The sequence below is a fragment of the Xylocopa sonorina genome, chromosome 5 (assembly GCF_050948175.1).
Source record: "Xylocopa sonorina isolate GNS202 chromosome 5, iyXylSono1_principal, whole genome shotgun sequence".
NCBI classification, from domain to species: Eukaryota; Metazoa; Arthropoda; class Insecta; order Hymenoptera; family Apidae; genus Xylocopa; species Xylocopa sonorina.
In genome coordinates this window covers 10,166,869-10,186,368 of record NC_135197.1, presented here as the reverse complement: position 1 = coordinate 10,186,368, position 19,500 = coordinate 10,166,869, and the positions used below count along the sequence as shown (strand labels likewise).

The 19,500-nt window shown below is 39.3% G+C and overlaps 3 protein-coding genes across 29 annotated transcripts in view; all 3 read left to right on the top strand.

Moving 5' to 3' along the window:
• Positions 1–9,167, top strand: part of LOC143424108 (bromodomain adjacent to zinc finger domain protein 2B) — a 120,772-nt gene extending 111,605 nt beyond the window's left edge. For 21 of the 24 annotated variants that reach the window (XM_076895939.1, XM_076895942.1, XM_076895941.1 and 18 more), the window contains 13 exons: positions 506–704; positions 784–903; positions 985–1,558; positions 1,648–1,867; positions 1,948–2,686; positions 2,778–3,038; positions 3,131–3,629; positions 3,807–4,152; positions 5,066–5,187; positions 5,273–5,414; positions 5,551–5,681; positions 6,561–6,845; positions 7,055–9,167. In XM_076895939.1, the coding sequence (XP_076752054.1) occupies positions 506–704; positions 784–903; positions 985–1,558; positions 1,648–1,867; positions 1,948–2,686; positions 2,778–3,038; positions 3,131–3,629; positions 3,807–4,152; positions 5,066–5,187; positions 5,273–5,414; positions 5,551–5,681; positions 6,561–6,845; positions 7,055–7,232 (3,816 nt within the window). In that variant the 3' untranslated portion in view covers positions 7,233–9,167. The remainder of the gene's footprint in view (positions 1–505; positions 705–783; positions 904–984; positions 1,559–1,647; positions 1,868–1,947; positions 2,687–2,777; positions 3,039–3,130; positions 3,630–3,806; positions 4,153–5,065; positions 5,188–5,272; positions 5,415–5,550; positions 5,682–6,560; positions 6,846–7,054) is intronic. The other 3 variants (XM_076895960.1, XM_076895961.1, XM_076895951.1) reach the window with 1 other exon arrangement.
• Positions 9,168–10,779: 1,612 nt separating this feature from the next.
• On the top strand, positions 10,780–12,915 carry LOC143424122 (NAD kinase 2, mitochondrial). The gene is made up of 6 exons (XM_076896013.1): positions 10,780–10,841; positions 11,410–11,707; positions 11,812–12,135; positions 12,213–12,294; positions 12,355–12,619; positions 12,683–12,915. The coding sequence occupies exons 1-6, from the start codon at positions 10,805–10,807 to the stop codon at positions 12,913–12,915; spliced, it is 1,239 nt and encodes a 412-aa protein (XP_076752128.1). The 5' UTR covers positions 10,780–10,804.
• Positions 12,847–18,530, top strand: Start1 (Steroidogenic acute regulatory protein-like). 4 transcript variants are annotated; one of them, XM_076895988.1, is made up of 11 exons: positions 12,847–12,967; positions 15,759–16,030; positions 16,334–16,414; positions 16,562–16,639; positions 16,721–16,774; positions 16,846–16,978; positions 17,038–17,255; positions 17,346–17,501; positions 17,570–17,674; positions 17,742–17,917; positions 17,998–18,530. In XM_076895988.1, the coding sequence occupies exons 2-11, from the start codon at positions 15,761–15,763 to the stop codon at positions 18,182–18,184; spliced, it is 1,458 nt and encodes a 485-aa protein (XP_076752103.1). In that variant the 5' UTR covers positions 12,847–12,967; positions 15,759–15,760; the 3' UTR covers positions 18,185–18,530. The 4 variants fall into 4 exon arrangements, with proteins under 4 accessions (XP_076752103.1, XP_076752100.1, XP_076752102.1 ...); XM_076895985.1 differs by having other exon boundaries at positions 12,938–12,967; positions 15,752–16,030; XM_076895987.1 differs by lacking the exon at positions 12,847–12,967 and adding an exon at positions 13,965–14,209 and having other exon boundaries at positions 15,752–16,030.
• The last annotated feature ends 970 nt before the right edge of the window (positions 18,531–19,500 follow it).

Here is a 19,500-nt window from a genome sequence, read left to right as displayed (position 1 = left end):
CTTCGTTCACGATCGAACGTAGATTCGGATGCCGCTTGCGTCTCATCTGTTCAGAGTAATTGTACGACGAACGCAAGAGAATAACGACACCTGCTAAAGCTTGAAACGAAACGAAAAGTAGTGTATAAAACGTACAACACTGTGCGAACATCGAAGCGCAGTGATCATTCGAGAGTTCGTGAAACATTGGACATTAGTATGGTTGAGGAAACGAACAAAAAAAATTAATAAATAGAACAATTGCACGGTGTTTTTTTTTTTTTTTTTTTTTTTTTTTTAAAGAAAAGTCAAAAGTCGAATTGCCGCTATCGAGTGTAGTATTTTCTTGAACACGAGTATTATATATATATCTTGGAAACGGTCGTAGAGTTTGTCGTAGCCCGTGCGTGCCAAATTTGTGCTTCTAACGAGATATTTCCAAGAGAATTCTCTGCATGGAACGCTGCAACCCCTGTTTCATCGTCTCTTCCTGTCGTTGAGCCCTGCTTTCCGTTGAATACTCTAGGAGAGGGAACGAAGGAGACAGCACATGGCGTTGGTGCGAGCGTTGGAGAACCGTCGAAAGATGGAGGAGAAGGAGAAGAAACGATTGGAGGCGAGGGCCGAGAGAATAGCGACGAAGGAGAAACGCGCGGAGCAAAGGAAGATGGAGATGGAGCTGATCGAACAGATCAGAAAGCCCGTCGAGGATATGGAGTTGACGGGTACGCGCGTCTTTGCGAACGCTTCCGTTCGCCGTTCGCGCGAAGCTCCTTGTAACCAAACAGCGTTCTCCGTTTTCAGATCACAGACCACTGCCAGAATTGAAACGAATACCAGGACTGAAGCTGTCTGGCCAGGCGTTCGCGGACATCGTGATGGTGTTCGAGTTCCTGCATAATTTCGGCGAGACATTGGGTTTTGGTGAGTCTTCCTCCCGTCCGCGCGCTGTTCCTCTGCGACAGTGTGTACGCGGGTTTTAAACGAAACACCGTTCTCGCACAGACATGGAGTCGCTCCCGAGTCTGAAGAGTCTCCAGATGGCCCTGCTCAACGACGAGGAGGCGGAAGAGGAGCTCCTGTCCGTGATGACGCATCTGTTGGTATGCGCGATCGAGGATCCGGGAATCCCTCAACCAGCGAGACACACGACGGGCCTCGGGCAGAGCCTACGTCAGGCGGACATTACGCACGCCAACATCAGCGAGGTGTTACGGATTTACTTGTACGCGAACGCGACAGGGGAGGTGAAGGCTCTGACCGGGGTCTGCCTGGAACGTGAGCGCGACAAGAAGTTCGCTGACCACCATCAGAACGGCGGCGATTACGCGTCGACCTGCTCGGGCAAGAACGCCCAGTTCTACGAGCACCTGCACAACAACGAGACCTGGAGGATGTCCGAGAGGCTGAGGGACAAGCCGTTCCTCGCGCTGAACCCGACGCACAAGGCGCAGATGCTTGCGTTCCTCTGCAACGAGCTGTTGCAGAACAAGGCTGTGATCAGGCAGATCGAGGGGAGCCTCGAGACGGTGGCACACTTGAGGAAGGAGAGATTTGTGCTGGATACGAAGATTAGGAAGTGGGTATTCCCTCGCGATTCGATTACTCGGATATCGAAGAGATGAATTCACTTCTTTTCCTTTTTCGTATTTCCGTTTGTTTTCGTAGGTTGAGGCAATTGCATAGTCGAAAGGTACGGATGGAAGCGGTTGGTGTGATCGTTAACAAAACCGGGGACACTATCACCATAGAGAAGAAAGAGGTCGACGAAGAGGGTAACACGACGTCGACGGCAGTAGGGACGACGCCCACTCCAGATGAGATCCATCACGAGGACGAGGTTGAGGACATGTCCGAGAACGAGAGCGAAGGCACTCAGCCTGAAGAGGTAAGCGATATCGTTTCGAACGGTTATACGTCCGTTGTCCTGTTTCGAGCGATTCAATGAATGTTCGCGCGTGATCGTAGGAGGAGGACAAGAATCTGTCTGGCGAGGAACTTGGTAAAAAGTTGGACAAACTGTTGAAACAGTCCGAGGAGCAATTGCAAAAGTTGAACAGCTCTTCGAAACAGCTCAGGGCGCACATATTCGGTCAGGACAGGTACTGGAGAAGGTACTGGGAGCTGGCATGCGCCGGTGGTATCTTCATCGAGGCTATGGAGAGCGCCGAGCCGGAAGTTCTCGGGCTGCAAGCCGAATTGGACGGGAAGTACAAAAACATGCCGGTGGAAGAGAAGTCTGAGACGAAACAGGAGGACGCCAAGCTGGAGAATCGCGAGAACGAGGCACCGAACGACGTCAAGGAGGAGAAGTTCAATTCCAGCGAGCAAGAGGAGGACGCGAAGTCTCTGGTGGACAAAGCAAAGCCTGAAGTCGACGATGTCAACTGTAAGAAGGAACCGACGCAAAATTATGAGAATTCGACGAGCGTAAAGGAAGAGAAGAAGAACGATTTGGACGGTTCGATGACCGACGCGAAAACCAACGTTACGTCCGAGGAGATTAAACAGGAAACAGAGGTGGTTAGTATGGATGTGGATATGAAAGACGAGACGAAGAAAGAGAACGATGAAACGGACGAAGACACGAAGCCAGCGGTGAAGATGATGGAAGACAAAATCGTTGAGACGATACCGAACGGTGACAAGTTCAACCACGTTAATAATCTTCATAATGGGAAGGAACTGAACGGCACCTTCATATCCAGTAAGATTTTCACCATTTTTTGTCTTTCAAAGTCTGAATATTCGCGTGGACATGTGATCAATATTGTCCCCGTTACTATTACTAATTGCAGATAACAGCAACGAATCCAACTGGTTCTCGATCTTGCCACGGGAGACTTGCGACACGCCGGGGCCGAGTACCAAGCAGATATTTGGGATAGCCGAACCGACTGAACTGAGAATACCAGTGTTCCCTCCGCCGGCTAGTCCGAATTACGACAGATGCGACAGCCCTGCTCCCTTGATTTTAACTCAGGACGAGGCCGCACAGCTCGAGTATCTGAAAGTGCACGGTTTGCCGCCTCCAGGAGAAGCCAAACCGGTACCAAGAGGTAAGTGACGCGACGCATTCGAGCTTTTCCAGCTACGCTGAAAGGTGTGTACTGTTGCATCGCTAACTTGTATCGTCTATCCACGTTTTTAGATTTGAGATACGGTTGGTGGAGAATAACGGACGTCGACACGTTTCAAGAACTGTTGGAACACCTTCATTCCCGCGGTGTCCGCGAGAAAGAGCTGAAACGTACCACGTGGGCGACCATGGAGTCCTTCTTGGCTGTCACGGGCAAAATCAACGTGGACCCTGGCAACTTAACCGCGACTGAGCTTCAAGCCACACCTGACGAGCCCGACACCCCGATTCCGCAACCGGATAACCCGGAGATTTGGAGCGAGCAGGTCGCGCTACGCGTGGACGCGCAGCTGTTGGAGCAAGTCGAGGCCCTCGAGGACAAGGTGGCGAACGCCAGCATGCAGGTCAAAGGCTGGAAGCTACCTCCACGGGCGGGTACCGAGGAGGCAGAGGAGATCGAGAAATTGAACGAGATGGAGAAGATCAGTGCGGTCGAGCAAGCGCGGCAAAGGTTACTGTCTCTGGAGGCTGCTATAGAGAGGAGATACTTAAAACCACCGTTGGGCGTTTGGTAAGAGTGAATACCATTTGAATGGTATCGAGGCGACAGCTGCAATAAGTGTTCTTGCACCCGAAACAGACCACGAACGAAGTAACCTACCGCTCTTATCGCATCTGTCGCCTGAACGCGTACATCCTAGATTCTATACAGTCGAGAATCGTTTCATTGGTTCGCTTTAAATTATAGCACGGGAGATCCAAATTTAACAGCTTTAAAGGCAGAGCAAGCAGCGGCCGCAAACGCAAATTCGAATAATTCGGATCAGAGCAATCAGACCCCGATACCGCAAGAAGAAACGACACCGAGAGGGCTGAACAACTGGCGAGAGGCAACGGCACGAGCGCACACGTCGGCTCAGCTCGCGATGGCGCTTTACATGTTGGAGGCCAGCATCGCCTGGGACAAGAGCATCATGAAGGCTGTGAGTCTAACACCAGCTAGAAACTCGGTCTGCGTCAAGCTACGAAACCGCTGCGTCTCACTCAAAGCTACCACTCAGTACAATCAGCTATTGACTACTTCTCAGGCCTCTGTGGGTATTCGCACTAACTTACTAACCAAAAGTATCCTCATTACCTCCTGCGTGACTCTCTTTTTTCTCTCGTCCCTCCTTGCACAGTGAACCACAGAGAACGTATCGCTTTCGATGATGATTGGTAAAATGGTTTAATTAATCGCGTGGGTACCTTCCGTCGTGATAACGCATTTACGTCTCCACTATCGCGGGAAAATCCGGTCGGATTTGTCGAGATCGTTACAAGTGCGAATAAGTATGCGGCAGTCATAGTCGTGAATCAATAAAGTATGAAACGATTGATTCGTTTAACGTACATTGTGGTGATCGTTATTTGATCTGCTCCATTTCGAGAATATTTTCTAACAAAAATTGCTGCAATTTGAAGAAGAAAAGAACAATGATACATCAATGCATTTAATGGTGGTTAGAGTCTAACGTAACGGTAGCATGTAAGAAGAATATGCCGCTTGTCGTTTATTAATTTTTTCCTTTAATTGCTTCATACACTTTTCTTTCGTAGAATTGCCTCCACGTTTAATTATTACATCGTACGCATAGTCCAAGCATCCAAAATATGTTATTACTCTGGGTGCTGCTTTGCGCAACTTTTCATTTATCCCAGTTCGAGCTAATATAGATAGATTTGATTACACGTTAAACCATGATGATTGATCAATATGCACGACATAACAAAATTAAAACTGAAATGCTTTACTGTCTTTTCCGTTAATTAAATATTCCTGAACGTCGGCCCCATTCCCTACTTATTTATTATATATTCTCTGCTAATTAACGTTTACTGCATCGAACGTTCTTAATTTCTTTCAAACGCTTGATTAACGAACGCTTAAATACTGAAAGTCGATACACCGAGTTTGCGGCGCCGTTTTCCCACTTTAAGTCGACGAGTCTTATCTTTCTGTTACAGAATTGTCAGTTCTGTCACAGCGGAGATAACGAAGATAAACTGTTATTGTGTGATGGTTGTGACCGCGGCTATCATACTTATTGTTTCCGTCCAAAAATGGAAAACATTCCTGATGGTGACTGGTAAGGAATCGAATACGAGTCTCGAAACAATTTTTCACCGTCCCCCAGCGCTTCGTACACGATTAAACGTTCACGGATGTTTCAGGTATTGTCACGAGTGCATGAACAAAGCGACAGGGGAACGAAACTGTTTGGTATGTGGAAAGAGGGTTGGTAAAAACTTAGTGCTATGTGAACTCTGCCCACGGGCGTATCACACTGACTGCCACAATCCTGTTATGCCAAAAGTAAGTACTTCATATCGAATGTAACGACTGTAAGATGTGCTCTCGGCGTTTGCGCCAATACGAAACCATTTTTGAACGCGACGATACATACGTCAATTGTATGACGATTCACTTATTACGTGCCCGATACTTTCAGATGCCAAGGGGAAAATGGTATTGTTCTAATTGCCACAGTAAACAACCAAAGAAGAGAAATAGTAGTCGAAGGAGTCATACCAAAGGGGGAGGCACCAGAGAAAGTGAAAGTTCTGATCATCCACCAGCTAGGTGATTACGTTAAAAAAAAAACCAAACCAAACATTGTCAACTCGCTGACTTAACATCGTTTCACATTACGAGTTACACAGTAGGAAAACACAGCTACGAAACCATGACTCAATAACCATTATAACGTTCAGCGAACTCCCAATACGATGAACGAGCAGTTTTCGATCAAATAAAAAAGAAAAAAGTACCGCTTTAACAACGAACAAACATAAAAGCATACAATTGTTCTCAATGCGATTATACCGATTTATATCCTCGGTCCGTATCGATCGTAATCGTCGAATATTATTGTTGTAAGGAAATATTTATGCAGGGTGTTCCACGATAGGTTAATTACAATTAATACTCTTCTATCTACTAAAAGCATTCGTCGATAGGTAGGTCTCTCCTCGTTCTAGCGATAACGATGTTCTGTATACCCTGTGAGATATATATATTATCGTGTTAAGTACGTTCTCGTCGGGGGACACCCTGTACATTGTACTGGGTATTTTCTCAGAAAATTCGTCGTAACGGTAGAACTGTCTTCAAGTTCTATAATTACTCGAGAATGTATAAATAATAATAATAATGATAATAATAATAACAATAATAATAATAATGACATTAACCGTAATAATAATAATAAATAATAAACGATATAAAAAAGGGCAAAAACGGCGAGAGAGAATAAAGCGAGACCAAATAAATAAAACGAAAGACAAAGAGTCAGAAAGACGAAATGTTCCATCGAGAACAACGTAACCGTCTCAAGCAGAAAAGCACGGTCGAGTCTTAATGCATTCGTCCAGAAGCTTTTAATGACGGACAAAAAAAACCTCCTGCAAACGAGAAAGCTCTAATCAGTGCAAAAATAATTTCTGTTGTTTTGCGTCGCAGTCCAACGCCGTCAACGGCATCGAACACGCACGTAGAGGACGTCAGTTCGTCGGAACCGGCAACCCCAACTGCCTCGCCACGGAAGGAGGGTAACAATAGGACGCTCACCAAGAAACAGCAACGAGAGTTGGCTCCTTGTAAGGTGCTACTCGAACAGTTGGAGCAACAGGACGAGGCCTGGCCGTTCCTCTTACCGGTGAACACCAAACAGTTTCCAACCTACAAGAAAATTATTAAAACACCCATGGATCTCAGTACGATCAAGAAGAAATTGCAGGACTCCGTGTAAGTTACACGCGTTCCCAACGACTACTAGTTAATATGAACGTACTCTCTCTATTTAGAAATGCCTCTTTCCCTAAACGTAAAAAAAAACCAGTTCACCTAAGATCTCTAGAAAAAAAAGCTCTAACTTGATCGTCAGCTTCAAATCCGAAACAAAAACTTGGAAAAAAATTCCGAACATGTGTTCCAAAGAGTGCTTCTCGATACAGGTACAAGTCTCGCGATGAGTTTTGCGCCGATGTCAGACAGATGTTCATCAACTGCGAGGTATTCAACGAGGACGACAGTCCCGTGGGGAAGGCCGGACACGGGATGCGCAGTTTCTTCGAAATGCGCTGGACCGAGATTACCGGCACGCCACCACCGCACCCGCAAACGCATAGCTGAGGCTCGGTACGATCTCGCAACAACACCTGCAACAGTTTTGCCCACTTCTACTACTAAGAGGGCAACAGAACCCTCGCCTAGAGTAGTATCGCACTGGGAGTCGTCTGAGAAGAGACTAAATGGCGAGACCTGTTCTCCCCGTCTGCTCCGTCGGCCTCGTTCTAGCGGCCGGCCAAACAACATATAATTCTAATAGAGATAAAACGAAAAAGAACGAAAAAAAAAAAAAACGATAAGAGAAAAACTCGACGAATGCGGGTACATCTTCGTGCGCGTCGCGTTACGTGCGCGTGTTCCATACCGCCTCTATCCTCGATCTTATTACTCGTTTCTCCGCCCGTAATCGACGCTCGCGCGGCCGCTTCTCGCATTCTTAAACACACACACTTTAATACTCGAAATAATCCAACGTTGGCGAATGTTTTTAAAACGGCTCGTACTTCTCTCCCCTGTAGCGTTAACGACGAGATTGAAAAAAGCGAAAAAAAAACCCATGAAAAACACAAAAAAACGCCAATGTCACAAGAATTCAAATGTTCGTCGGAATGCTTCTGCGGTACGGAACTCAAGTTTGCGTATAAACGAACCTCGTAAGGATTGTAACTAGGGTAAGCGAGAGAAGGTTTATGTGTCGTGGCAACGGAAGCCGCGGCTGAGAGATTCTACGTATAGATTACGTTCTTTGTGATCCGGAGTTTGTTGAGATCAACGCGACTAAACGAAAACGAACAAAAGAACATCCGTGTGTGCATCTACTCGCATCTACTCGTCCCTTAATGCCTCCAGCCCTCCGTTATCGAGTAGAGATGAGAAACGCAATGCAGATGGTCACTGTACTTACCGAGTGAAACGAGTAAAAAATTTTTGCCTAAGTATGAACAAGATGTAATTTGCGATTGTATTATACAGGCTTAGTGTCGACGTGTCGGCAAAAGAAATATTTTGCAAAGTAATGAATGTGAAAAGAAGAAGTATATATATATATATATAAATATATATATATATGAATATAAATGTATAAATATGAATATAGTGTATATGTATACTATATAGATAGCCATGTCACACGAAAAACATACAACACTCACACAGAACACCTCTGCCCACGAAATGAAGAAACATCAGCACGATAAGGGTAACGTTTGCTGTATAGTAAGATATACAACAGAATGACGAGGCGAAGTGAATCTTCCAATTAGAAACGGAGTCAATGCCATTCCACGAATTCCGTAATCCCTTCGTTTTTCTTTCTTACTTTAATTCGCTTCTTATCTTATTTATTTATGTTTAAACCACACGAGTGAACGTGGACGCGATCACTTTCGCTGATCGAACGACACAGCGCAGAACTGGAACAGCTTACAACTCGACGTAATTGCATTAAGGAAATAGTGAACTTTGATAAGAGAATCCAAGATGAATTCACTTTTCGCCCTCTCATGGTTGCTATGCAAGCAAATGTGTAGCTCGGAAGCAATACGTTGAATGACAATTGCTTTTAACAAAGAGGACGAAATTATAAATTTTAGAGAGCAAGGCAATGTACGAACGCGTTTTCGTTTCATATAAATTGAACCTCAGTTTTATTCTACATGGTGCCGTAGAACACACTACGATATTGTAAGCGTCGTCGAATTTTATCCGCGTCGAGTTCCAACGATAGGACCTCGTTACTTCATCGTACGTAATGACAGACGAGTTTTTTAAGCGACGTTCGATTTGTCGATAGAGTTATAGGTAATGTAATATCTCACATACAGTGTAACCCGAGACAATGAACAACAATAACCCAGAACGTTACAATATGGGGTATCGTGCATCAGGGCGTTGTAAGAACATGCTACGTTATGAATGATGGTGTCGGTAGTAATTCATGGATTTATTAAAGTAAGCCGCGGTACCTTCGCAAGTGTGGCCATCGGGCGATGATAAAAACGTTTAACACAAGAACATTAATGATATCTTGTTTTTTATGTAATTGATGTACATTATTGCTCGTAATAGCGAATAGTTATGTAATAATGAAGATTAAAGAGAAAACAGAGAAAGAGAGAATGAGAGGAAAAGAGAGCGAGAGAGAGAAAAAGAGAGATAGAGAGAAGTGGTTCGACCGTAGTGATATGTGCTAAACATTCGTAGTATGTAAAAGTATTAGCTAGATTATAAAATGCCGCGTGAATACGATTAAAACGTGAAAGATGATTAATGAAATAATGCTGGGTGCGGCTAAGTACGCAAAACGGATGTACCGTCGTCCTGACGTAATCTAAGAACAATATCGGTATTGGTAAGATCGTAACGAGTAAAAACGCGCGACCTTCCATTCTAATTTCTTTAATTAATTTGCAGATACCGCGAGTGTACGTCAATTTCTTCCGTTGATTTTATATCTCTGTGAATTAATCGATCATCAATGTGTACGCATTTGATTCTTTCTTTGTATACCTCTGTTTTAAATGATACTTGTCATTCTTTCGAAAACTATAAAACACGCTGTAATATCGTTTATTGTATAAGCGCAATGTCGGGGCATTTCGCGATCTTACCGAAGGTTCTTAGAATGTACGTCAACATGAACGTATTATACGCGTGTGAAACACATGTGTACATCACTTTATGCACGCCTTGCACCCTCGTATTATAGCCGATACATTAGACATCTCATACATTCAGACACACCACCAACAACAACAAGAACAAATAATTTTTTAAGATTTAATTATTATTTAAATAGTACAGTTACATTGTTAGTATGAATAACGACGCTTTTTATACGAATTTTAGTTTTTAACGTCGATCTTATGATATATTATATGGTATAATGATAATGACAATGGTAATAACAATAACGATAAATGATATCGATAATGGAACAGATTAAAGAGAGAAATGAAAAAATGCGCAAATGAAAAAAGAGAACACGAAGAGAGAACGAAAGATAGAGAGAGAGTGAACGAGAGTAAGAGGTTATCGAAAGACAGGAAGAGTGTGTGTTAAGTTAGATGATTGTCTATAGTATAAACGAAGGCGTACGTTAGGTAGCCTCGATGCTATTTAAACAGACTTAATTAATGTATTGCAAATGAATTAATAAAGTGTAAGCGAAGCGTGTATCTGTACAGTGAAATCATTTTTTCTGAATTATTTCAATTTATCGAATTTCAAAATGGGACCGGCTTCTTGGTTACGTCTTATTAGCTCGTCTTTATTTCACTAACCTGTTCGCAGGAAGCTGTTCCAATTGTTTTTCATTATCCTCGGCATTTTTGCGATCACTTTCACTAATTTTCACGTTGTTAATCGCTACGAAATTCTTATTTTGTCACAGAAAACAAAAATCCACGCGCATTCATATTTTCCGCGGCCGCCATACTGTCGCGATACTACCTCTGTCTCACTCAGGATTTATCTCTCGCATCGTAGAACGTGAACATATACGCTGTATTCGATTGTAGTATCTACCATTCGCGCCGGTAGAGAGGTTAGGGACGGTTCGACGTTACTTCATTCTTCCTGTTTTGTAATATTGTTTGCATTCGTACTTCAGATACCAATTTTTCAAGCAGCATGCGATGACGACTCTTAACTACCTTCGAAGAAGATCTGGCAGTGAGTGATCTTTGAATATTGCTTAATTCCATTGCTGACAACGTGTAATGTCAACAGTACCCAATGAAAATTCACGCGAAACAAAAGACGCAAGCGACAGTGACAAATTATAGTAATCTATCTCATTTACGTAATGATTTCAAATGCACGCTAATCTAACTGCATTATTAGTCTCTTATCGATAATATCTTTTCCCGAAACTTCCAAGTATAGTACTCGAAATGACAAATTTGATCAGTACCGCAATTTGTATAATCTGAAACATGTACAAATGGCAAAATGTAAAGGAATTCGATTTTTGTGTAAAAGGAGAAAATTACAAGTTTTGTGACTTCATGAAAATATCTAATACGATTAAGATATGAACGCTGCTTCCGAGTAAATATTGCAATGTTTGTTATGTATATTAACATGCGTAAAATGTTAGTTTAACCGAGTGTATATGCATAAGCATAAAGTGTAAAAACTTTCCATCTCCCACTCCTTTCTTTTTGTTTCTCCTTTTCTCGCTCATAACTTTTCCTTGAAGTTTCTATTTCTTCTAATTCACTTTTTCATACATTTTCAGAAGCAGTACAATTTTTACAACCACACAAATACAATGTCAATAATAGCCTTAGAATATTCTTACGAAATGAATCGAGTTTTGTACCGAGGCGGGTGCTCATCGTCGCAAAATTATCGCGATACTGTTTTGAAAAAATGCGAGAACCAAACTTGAGCGAGGAACAACTGAAATTGAAATTACAAGAAAGAGGCTCTGATTATCATGAAATGTTTGCTAATCATATGATAACCGAAAGTGTAAAGAATCAAGTGACTGAGGTTTTGAGAAAAATGAATATAGAATATAAAGTAATAAATAGGTAGGCATGTAACAATTTTTATCGTAATAATTTTGTTTAAGTTGAGTAATTATTAAGTTAATAAAAATTATTTTTTACTGACTGCTACATTTATCTGTTCTAAGGGAAAATCTAGATAGCTCAAATTTTGTTTGGGCTGATCTAATTCTTCCGATCGGTGGCGATGGCACGTTCTTATTGGCGTCGAATATGATATTCGATAACAAAAAACCAATAATGGGTATCAATTCGAACCCGGAAAGGTCCGAAGGATATTTACTGTTACCACCGAAATATACGAAAAGAATACCCGAAATTTTCGAAATGTTGAAAGCTGGTAACTATCACGTTAAAATAAGACAAAGAATTCGGACCACTTTAAAGGGAGATAACATTTGGGATCCTCCTTTTCACACACATGAAAAAGGTCGTGTTACCGGTGGAGAAAAGTAATAAAATTATGTCACTTTTTCACATAAAATAAATTAAAGCTTATTATGGTCATTAAGATGCTTTTATATTGCAGATTTTATACACAAGATTTGTCTAAAGAAGTACCAAATAATTTGCCAAAAGAAAGACGTTTGCCTTGGTTAGCACTGAACGAAGTAAGTAATCTTTTAATAATCAGATAATAATCAAATTCATTATCTCTCCTGTATGTCTAGGTTTTTGCAGCTGAAATACTTTCTGCTAGAACAAGTTCTTTGTTAATAAAAGTCAATAATGAAGCTAACTATCATGTAGTGAAAAGCTCTGGCTTATGTGTTAGCACTGGAACAGGATCAACATCCTGGTATAGGTCTATAAATAGTGTTAGTCCACAAGTGGTACAGGAAATATTGGGACTTTTAAATGAGAAGAAACAATTCAGTCGCGAACAGATTGATCAAATTTGTACCGCTTTTAATGACAGCTTACTTTTTGATGCAGGTACATGTAGCATATTATTACTACATATTGAAAATCAATACAGAATACTTATTCGCATTTCAGACAAACTGGAACTATGCTATGTTGTAAGAGATATGATAGTGAGTGATGCTTGGCCAGCATCAAGATTACTACCTCACAGAGGATTTTGTAAAAAGATAACAGTAAAATCGCAATGTTACGATGGCGGTATAGTTCTTGACGGTGGTATAGCGGTACCGTTTAACTATGGAAGTACAGCTACAATGGAAACTTATTCCGAAGATTCTCTACTCACTCTGACCCTTCCGGATTGATAGATGCTTATCTAAATCAAATACTCGGTTGATTTAGATGAAGTGTTGGAAAGTAGGTGAAGTGTCAATAGCTTTAATACACTAAACTTAAGAATTGAGGATGCACACAAGGTGTGCAAGAATTCTACTTTTGTACAGAATATTTTGGAATTTTATAATATGCATTTAGTTTGATATTCATATTAAACAAATATTACTACGATTTTACTAGAATTTGCATAATACATACCAGACAACACAGCAAATCACACGCAGGGATTGTGTAATTTATTGTATATTTCCCGCTTTAGAAATAAGAGAAAGAGAGAGAAAGATATATTTGAAAGCTATAAGAAAGAGTCAGACAGACGATACCGACCCTACTCTGGATCCTCTAGCGCCATTTCTGTGAAAAGTGCACAAACTGGTCGCACATCGTTCTCGATAGCAAAGTAAACTACTGAGAAACTAGCGCCATCTCTTGGAGGAGCGCTGAAACTAATCTATCTGACTCTTTCTTACGGCTTTCTTATATATCTTTCTCTCTCTTACCTCTAAAACGGTAAATATAAAGTTAATTACAATAAAACTATTAAAATATGTATTATATACATTATATATTTAAATACTATATATTGTGCAATTTTAATAGGAAAAGTGCTTTTAAACCTCTATTATATATCATTTTCATGATGATTTAAAAAAATATATACATATAGCTTTCAGTAACTATAATTGTAAAAATATTTAATTTCTTAGAGATTTCAATTCTCAGTTGAAAGATAATAATTTAACTTTCATAATAATTAAATCGTCTCTTCTTTCGTCTGATTTCCATGGTTGGAAACTAACTCTACTCTAACAACGTTCGGTTACGTCGTGAGCGATATGAAAATGATTAACTGTAGGAACAAAGTCTTACATATGAGTATTCTTTCAGCATGACACAAATTTACATTGCAGTACCACATATAAACAACTTTTTATCTTAACATGTGTATTACGATAATGTACATTCCAATTATTGTGTAGAAGTTAACGTTTGTTGGTAGAAGGATACCAAAAGATGGCATTATATTTAGCTCTACCACATGGCGCCGCCTTCATCCATGTAAAAAATTCACACGTAACTCATGTAGATAAATTGCTATATTTGCTTGTGTTTATCCTTATTACAACGAAAGTCGTGATATTAGTGGTGCTTTTTAAAATTAAACATTTCTTTAAAAATCCTGCCCTCCGGGATGATGCACGAAGAGAACGTCGATTCTCTACCAATACAGTTGGATTTATGAGGATTAATTGGACCTAAACGGTAAACAAGAGTCATTCATTCACGATTCCTTTCTTTAGTATATGTGAAACTCTACAACTCGTATTATCATTTAGTTATTGTCATTTACGAGCATAAATTCTGCTCGAAAAACTCTTGCGAAGAATTAATTCTAACTCTTATCAAAAATGTCAGCGACGTCAAAAATTAATAGTCTAAAAATTCCTGAGTAGATTTTGAGGTTAGAATCTGTCGTTAATGTCAATTAAGTCGATTTTGCTATAAGAGGCCTTTTGTTATCGACAGATTATGAATGATTCTTTTCGTTTATGTTGAATCATCAATGTATATACTGAAATATAAGCGTAGAAAAGACTTTGAACAATTTATACGACAGACGTGCCATCCTTATGTTTTGAAGGAATGTTTTCTTGGTATTAGTAGGGCCATCGACCGTATCAGCTGTTGCATTTCGTGCATATACTTTCAAAGTTCAAAATTCCATATCTTTTACAGAATGAAATTACCTTTTAGGAAGAGTACTTTCTCTTTCTCTCTCTCCTCTCCCTCTTCAAAAAGCATATAAAATAATACGTTAAGTGTATGCGATATTTTTCGAAACCATTCTTGAGCAAACAGTGAGATAAACTCATTATCGAGGAACGTAAAAAGAACGCTTTTGTGCGTTAGTAAACGAAATTGTTATACAAATTTTACTACGCGTAGTTTCCATGCGAACACAAATTTGTTATATTTACACTTCAAGTTTAATTGACAACTGTTTAATAATTTATATTAACAATATATATATCTCTGGTCCCGAATAACGTTTCAGTTAGCATCACTTTTTTTTTTAGATCCGTCAACTTATCATTTGCGACACATTTATATCACCAAAAACGACCAAACTGAAAATTTGATTATAATTCATGTAATCAACTCTACATGATATTAAATTTCAATTGGAACGCGCATATGTGAAATTATTATTATTATTTTTTTTTTACTAAAGCCTGTAGAATATATTTCACGAGTTTGTGTAAAAATAGAGGAATGTTCGAGATTATCCGAACTGGATGATGTCTTTATAAATGACCGTATACGACCTTGTAAAAAATCGATGATTATAAATATAATTCTTAAGTGCCCGATTGTTAAACTCTTTGTTGCAAATAAGAACATTGTTAAATACGCTTGTTACAAACTTTGTCCCATACATTAATTCAATCTAATAATAAGGGAGGTGCATGTATTGGAAATAATGTTATCAGACGATATTCTTGACATCACAATGTCGTATTGAAACAAACTTCAAGAAGAAACCGTCTAGTAATTCGTTTAAAACGAGCTACACAAGTTTTTAGCATTCAATTTTATATAAAGGAAGAGATGAATATATTGTCGTCGTGTATACACTAGGATATAGCCCACGAAATATGAAGCGTTAGAAACAATCTGCACATGCAGCATGATTCGTTAGGTGGTCAGAAATATAATCGGCATGTCTTTTCAGTCGAATGTTGTATTTATAAAACATTAATCGTGTTGTAGCACTACTAACCCAAGTTTAATCGTTATTTTCAGGCCATAGTCATGGATATCGAGAGGCACGCTGGTAGAATGGCAGAAGATGAGAGGCAAATTATAGCGGCCGCAGAGACATTGTTGAGCGGATCTATAAACTCCCAGAGGAGTTCGTACACTCAACAGAGTATAACGCGAACTCCGGATATCATTCTGAGCGAGGATCTTATCGCGGGTGCTATGCAGAACGGGAGGATGTCCAACGTCAGACGTTTCTTTTGCCTCTTCGTCACCTTCGACCTTCTTCTCACATTTCTAATGTGGCTCATTTGCACGATGGTAAATCGTACACATTATAATTGCTGCATAAATATATGTAGCGTGATCGGAAAATTGGTCGCGATCAGAAACGAACGCACGTCTCGATCGCTGTAACGTCGATGTAATGACGCGTAGATACTGCTCCCAGTTCCGTGATATCATCCATTTCGACGGTTGAACAATTACACGATTACGCGATATTTTTGCGGCAACTATATCACGATTGTATGTATAAGCTGACAATAGCACGGAGAAATCTTTTTTCCAAACGCGTCTTTTCATCAATCATAGCATCCATTTTCACGAAACGTATATTTTTAGATCGCTGGCGAGAGTGTGGAGTCCGCATTCGTGAATCAAGTGGTCCATTATCACATAAAAAGTTCGCTTTTTGACATAGTGGTAAGTACTGTAGCGTTCGTACAACTTGCGCTGTACAAACCGCTCGATTATTTGAAAAAGAAAAAGCAATATTCAGAATGACATTTATATGTAATTTGCCGTAATTTTTTTATCGAGACAAAGATTTTATGCATTTCGTCTTCTCAGATGACAGCGGTTTGCAGGTTTACGGTGTTGTTACTCTTTTATGCGCTACTTCATTTGGATCATTGGATCATCGTAGCCGTAAGTGTAGTGTTTTGCAAATGAATCGGAATATAAGATCATAATACGCGCATAAAATTCGCATGATGTTATTTTTTACAGTTGTCAACTGCCATTACGTGTGCCTTTTTAATTGCCAAAGTGTTTCTTTTCGACGTAAGTACCTTTTAACGATTACACGATAATAATTGTGGTAAAAGGATGTCATTTATGATTTTCACTTTTAGTGGTCAACGTGTAGTCAACCGGTATTTCAAGTACTTCTCATCCTTACGTCTTTTATATTGCCTTGGGTAGAAGCCTGGTTTTTCGACATTCGTGTTTTGCCCCAAGAAACGCAAGCTAGAAATTGGTTTAGAAGTACGACATTTTATCGCTTTGTTTCTGATCGGCATTGTATATCACCGTATTAATTTTAGATTTTGCAAACAATGAAAGGGCACCGTTACTGCGAGGTGCTACGTCAGAAGCACACCAATACACCGCCGGTTATGAGCCTACCGGTACGTTTTTCACACCAATGGATTCGTCAGATGCTTCCGATCACGAGGAAGAAAGTTTTCGAACTTCCAGACGTTTATCAGTAGCGAACGAAGTATTTCCGTCTAAGCCTCTAGCGAAGCTCACGCCTGAAATGGTAAGCGTGAATTATGTAACGGTTTGCAGCCTAAGTAAGATACGCCAGTTAGCTTATTATAATCTTTTACTCTCTCTTACTCAATTGCAGATAGAGGATTACAAAAGAAAAGCGAATGTACTAGTGCAAAATTGTCACGATTTGTTACGATCTGAAGATTGGCAAATTGAAAATATAATGTCGAATGGTGACATTATCTTTTACATGGACCGTCCTAAACCGGAAGGGAGGATTTTGAAAATAGAAGTAAGTTATATGGAGCATAAATTATTTCGTATAGTGTCTTATCACGCAACGAGTTAACATTTTTTAAGGGGATTATCGAAGCTCCACCTGGTATGCTTGTGAATAAATTATTCGACGAAGTCGAATTATCACCATCGTGGAATAGACTTCTTACAGAATCGAAAAGGCTACAGGTAACACTTTTTTTTCAAATTTAATATACTAATTAATACTGTGTATTGACATATGTTTCTCAATCAGTGCATTGACGAGAACACAGATATCGTTTACCAAGCCACGAGTGCTCAAGGCGGAGGTATTATTGGCGCTCGTGATTTCGTTATTTTAAGACACCGTATCCAATATGGTAATTATTACATTAGTAGTGGTACGTCAGTGCCTCTTAAATCATTACCCAATCGTAATAACGTTGTCAGGTAAGAATTGCACAAAGTAAATTATAATCAAAACTAATTAAAATATAAGTATTAGCGTTCACGAATATATTTTGTTAAAGGGCTGAAAATAATTTAACCTGTTGTGCAGCAGAGCGATTACCCAACGAGGAAAACAAATGTCGATTCACGTGGATAATAAACACGAATTTAAAAGGCTGGATTCCACAAAAAATCGTAGATAAATCAATGTCCACTGCATTGGTGGACTTCATGTCTTATGTCAGGAAATATATGGATAATGTGTAAAGATCAAACTCGTTAGTGCAACACTCGTTCTGATAATCGATTAAAGAACCATGGTCTTTCATAGTTATTTCCATACATTCATTTAATCGACGGAGTTTTTGATCGTTTTATAGCATTTTTCATGTTTTAAAAGCAATGCAATTCTTGATCAGATCTGTAAATGTTTTCCATGTGTTATATATATTAGTGTAAACTGAACGACAAATGTAAAAAGAGTCTGTAAATTTTTGTTTGTAAAGCCAACAGATTGACCAGAGATCGATAAAGACTTTTTTTACACGCTTTATATTTAGTAGGCATGGATTGAAGTTATGAGATGCGAATTATGTATAAAATATGCGAGAAAGGAGTAATTCGTATTTTATTATCATTAAAACGATAGTTTAATTGTTATAAAAGTAATAAGTAAATCTAAATATTCCGATGCAGGTGAAATGGAACTTGGACAAACACCATAGAACGTGATTTAATCTTTCTACTTTTGGTTTATCGATCATTCACGCGAACAATTTTATTGTAATAAAACTAAACACATTTTTCATTCACTGATCATCTGAGGTATGCATGACATATGTGGCATTTAATCATTTTATTCTTCTACATAGGTCTATTCTATGTATAATTAATTCGCTTATCGCTCTTTCTATAATCTTCATTCCGAATGTATAAATATTAAAGTGTAAATGTAAAATAATTGTAAAGGGTGCAGTGATTTTCATTACAAAAGTATCGTTTTAAAGGAGCTACTACAAAACCACTTTAAACGTGTAATACTTCCATAATTTTGGACATGTACATACAAAAGATATGTATAAATAGATAAGGAGCCCGCGACTTTTATATTTTATTATTTGCTTATACATTTCACGAATGTTAATTATATTTGCGATATACTATGAACGAATTATGATTTAATTAATATTAAATAAAATCATAAAATGCCATGTACAAAGAAGTAGCTATATCGAAAGAAAATTATCGAGCAAGTAATAATAATTAATCGAACAAGCGAAATATAATAGAATGTTATAACAAAATATTTTTTTAACGAACACGTTACTATAAGTTCCAAAGAGAAATATACGCAATGATGTGATTTACTTGTTTCTGTCACTCCCGACAATTACGTAGATAATTGTTCATTATTACTTGTAATGTTTCTTCTGCCCACCAAATAATGCACAGGTTGTGAAAGAATGCATTTGATACATATTAAAAAGACACGAATAATGCATTCACAACATAGTATATTCATGTATATTAACAAGATTAATTAAACGCAATAATATTTCAATAAGTATGTAGCATTTAACGTT

Excerpts from the sequence above, each read along its gene's own strand:
- LOC143424122 (XM_076896013.1), top strand. The coding sequence starts at position 10,805 with ATGACGACTCTTAACTACCTTCGAAGAAGATCTGGCA. Across the intron at positions 12,136-12,212 it reads CGTGTTACCGGTGGAGAAAA|ATTTTATACACAAGATTTGT; the intron begins GTAATAAAATTA and ends TTTATATTGCAG. Across the intron at positions 12,620-12,682 it reads CAGCTTACTTTTTGATGCAG|ACAAACTGGAACTATGCTAT; the intron begins GTACATGTAGCA and ends TTCGCATTTCAG.
- Start1 (XM_076895985.1), top strand. Across the intron at positions 16,640-16,720 it reads ATCATTGGATCATCGTAGCC|TTGTCAACTGCCATTACGTG; the intron begins GTAAGTGTAGTG and ends TATTTTTTACAG. Across the intron at positions 17,256-17,345 it reads CGAAGCTCACGCCTGAAATG|ATAGAGGATTACAAAAGAAA; the intron begins GTAAGCGTGAAT and ends ACTCAATTGCAG.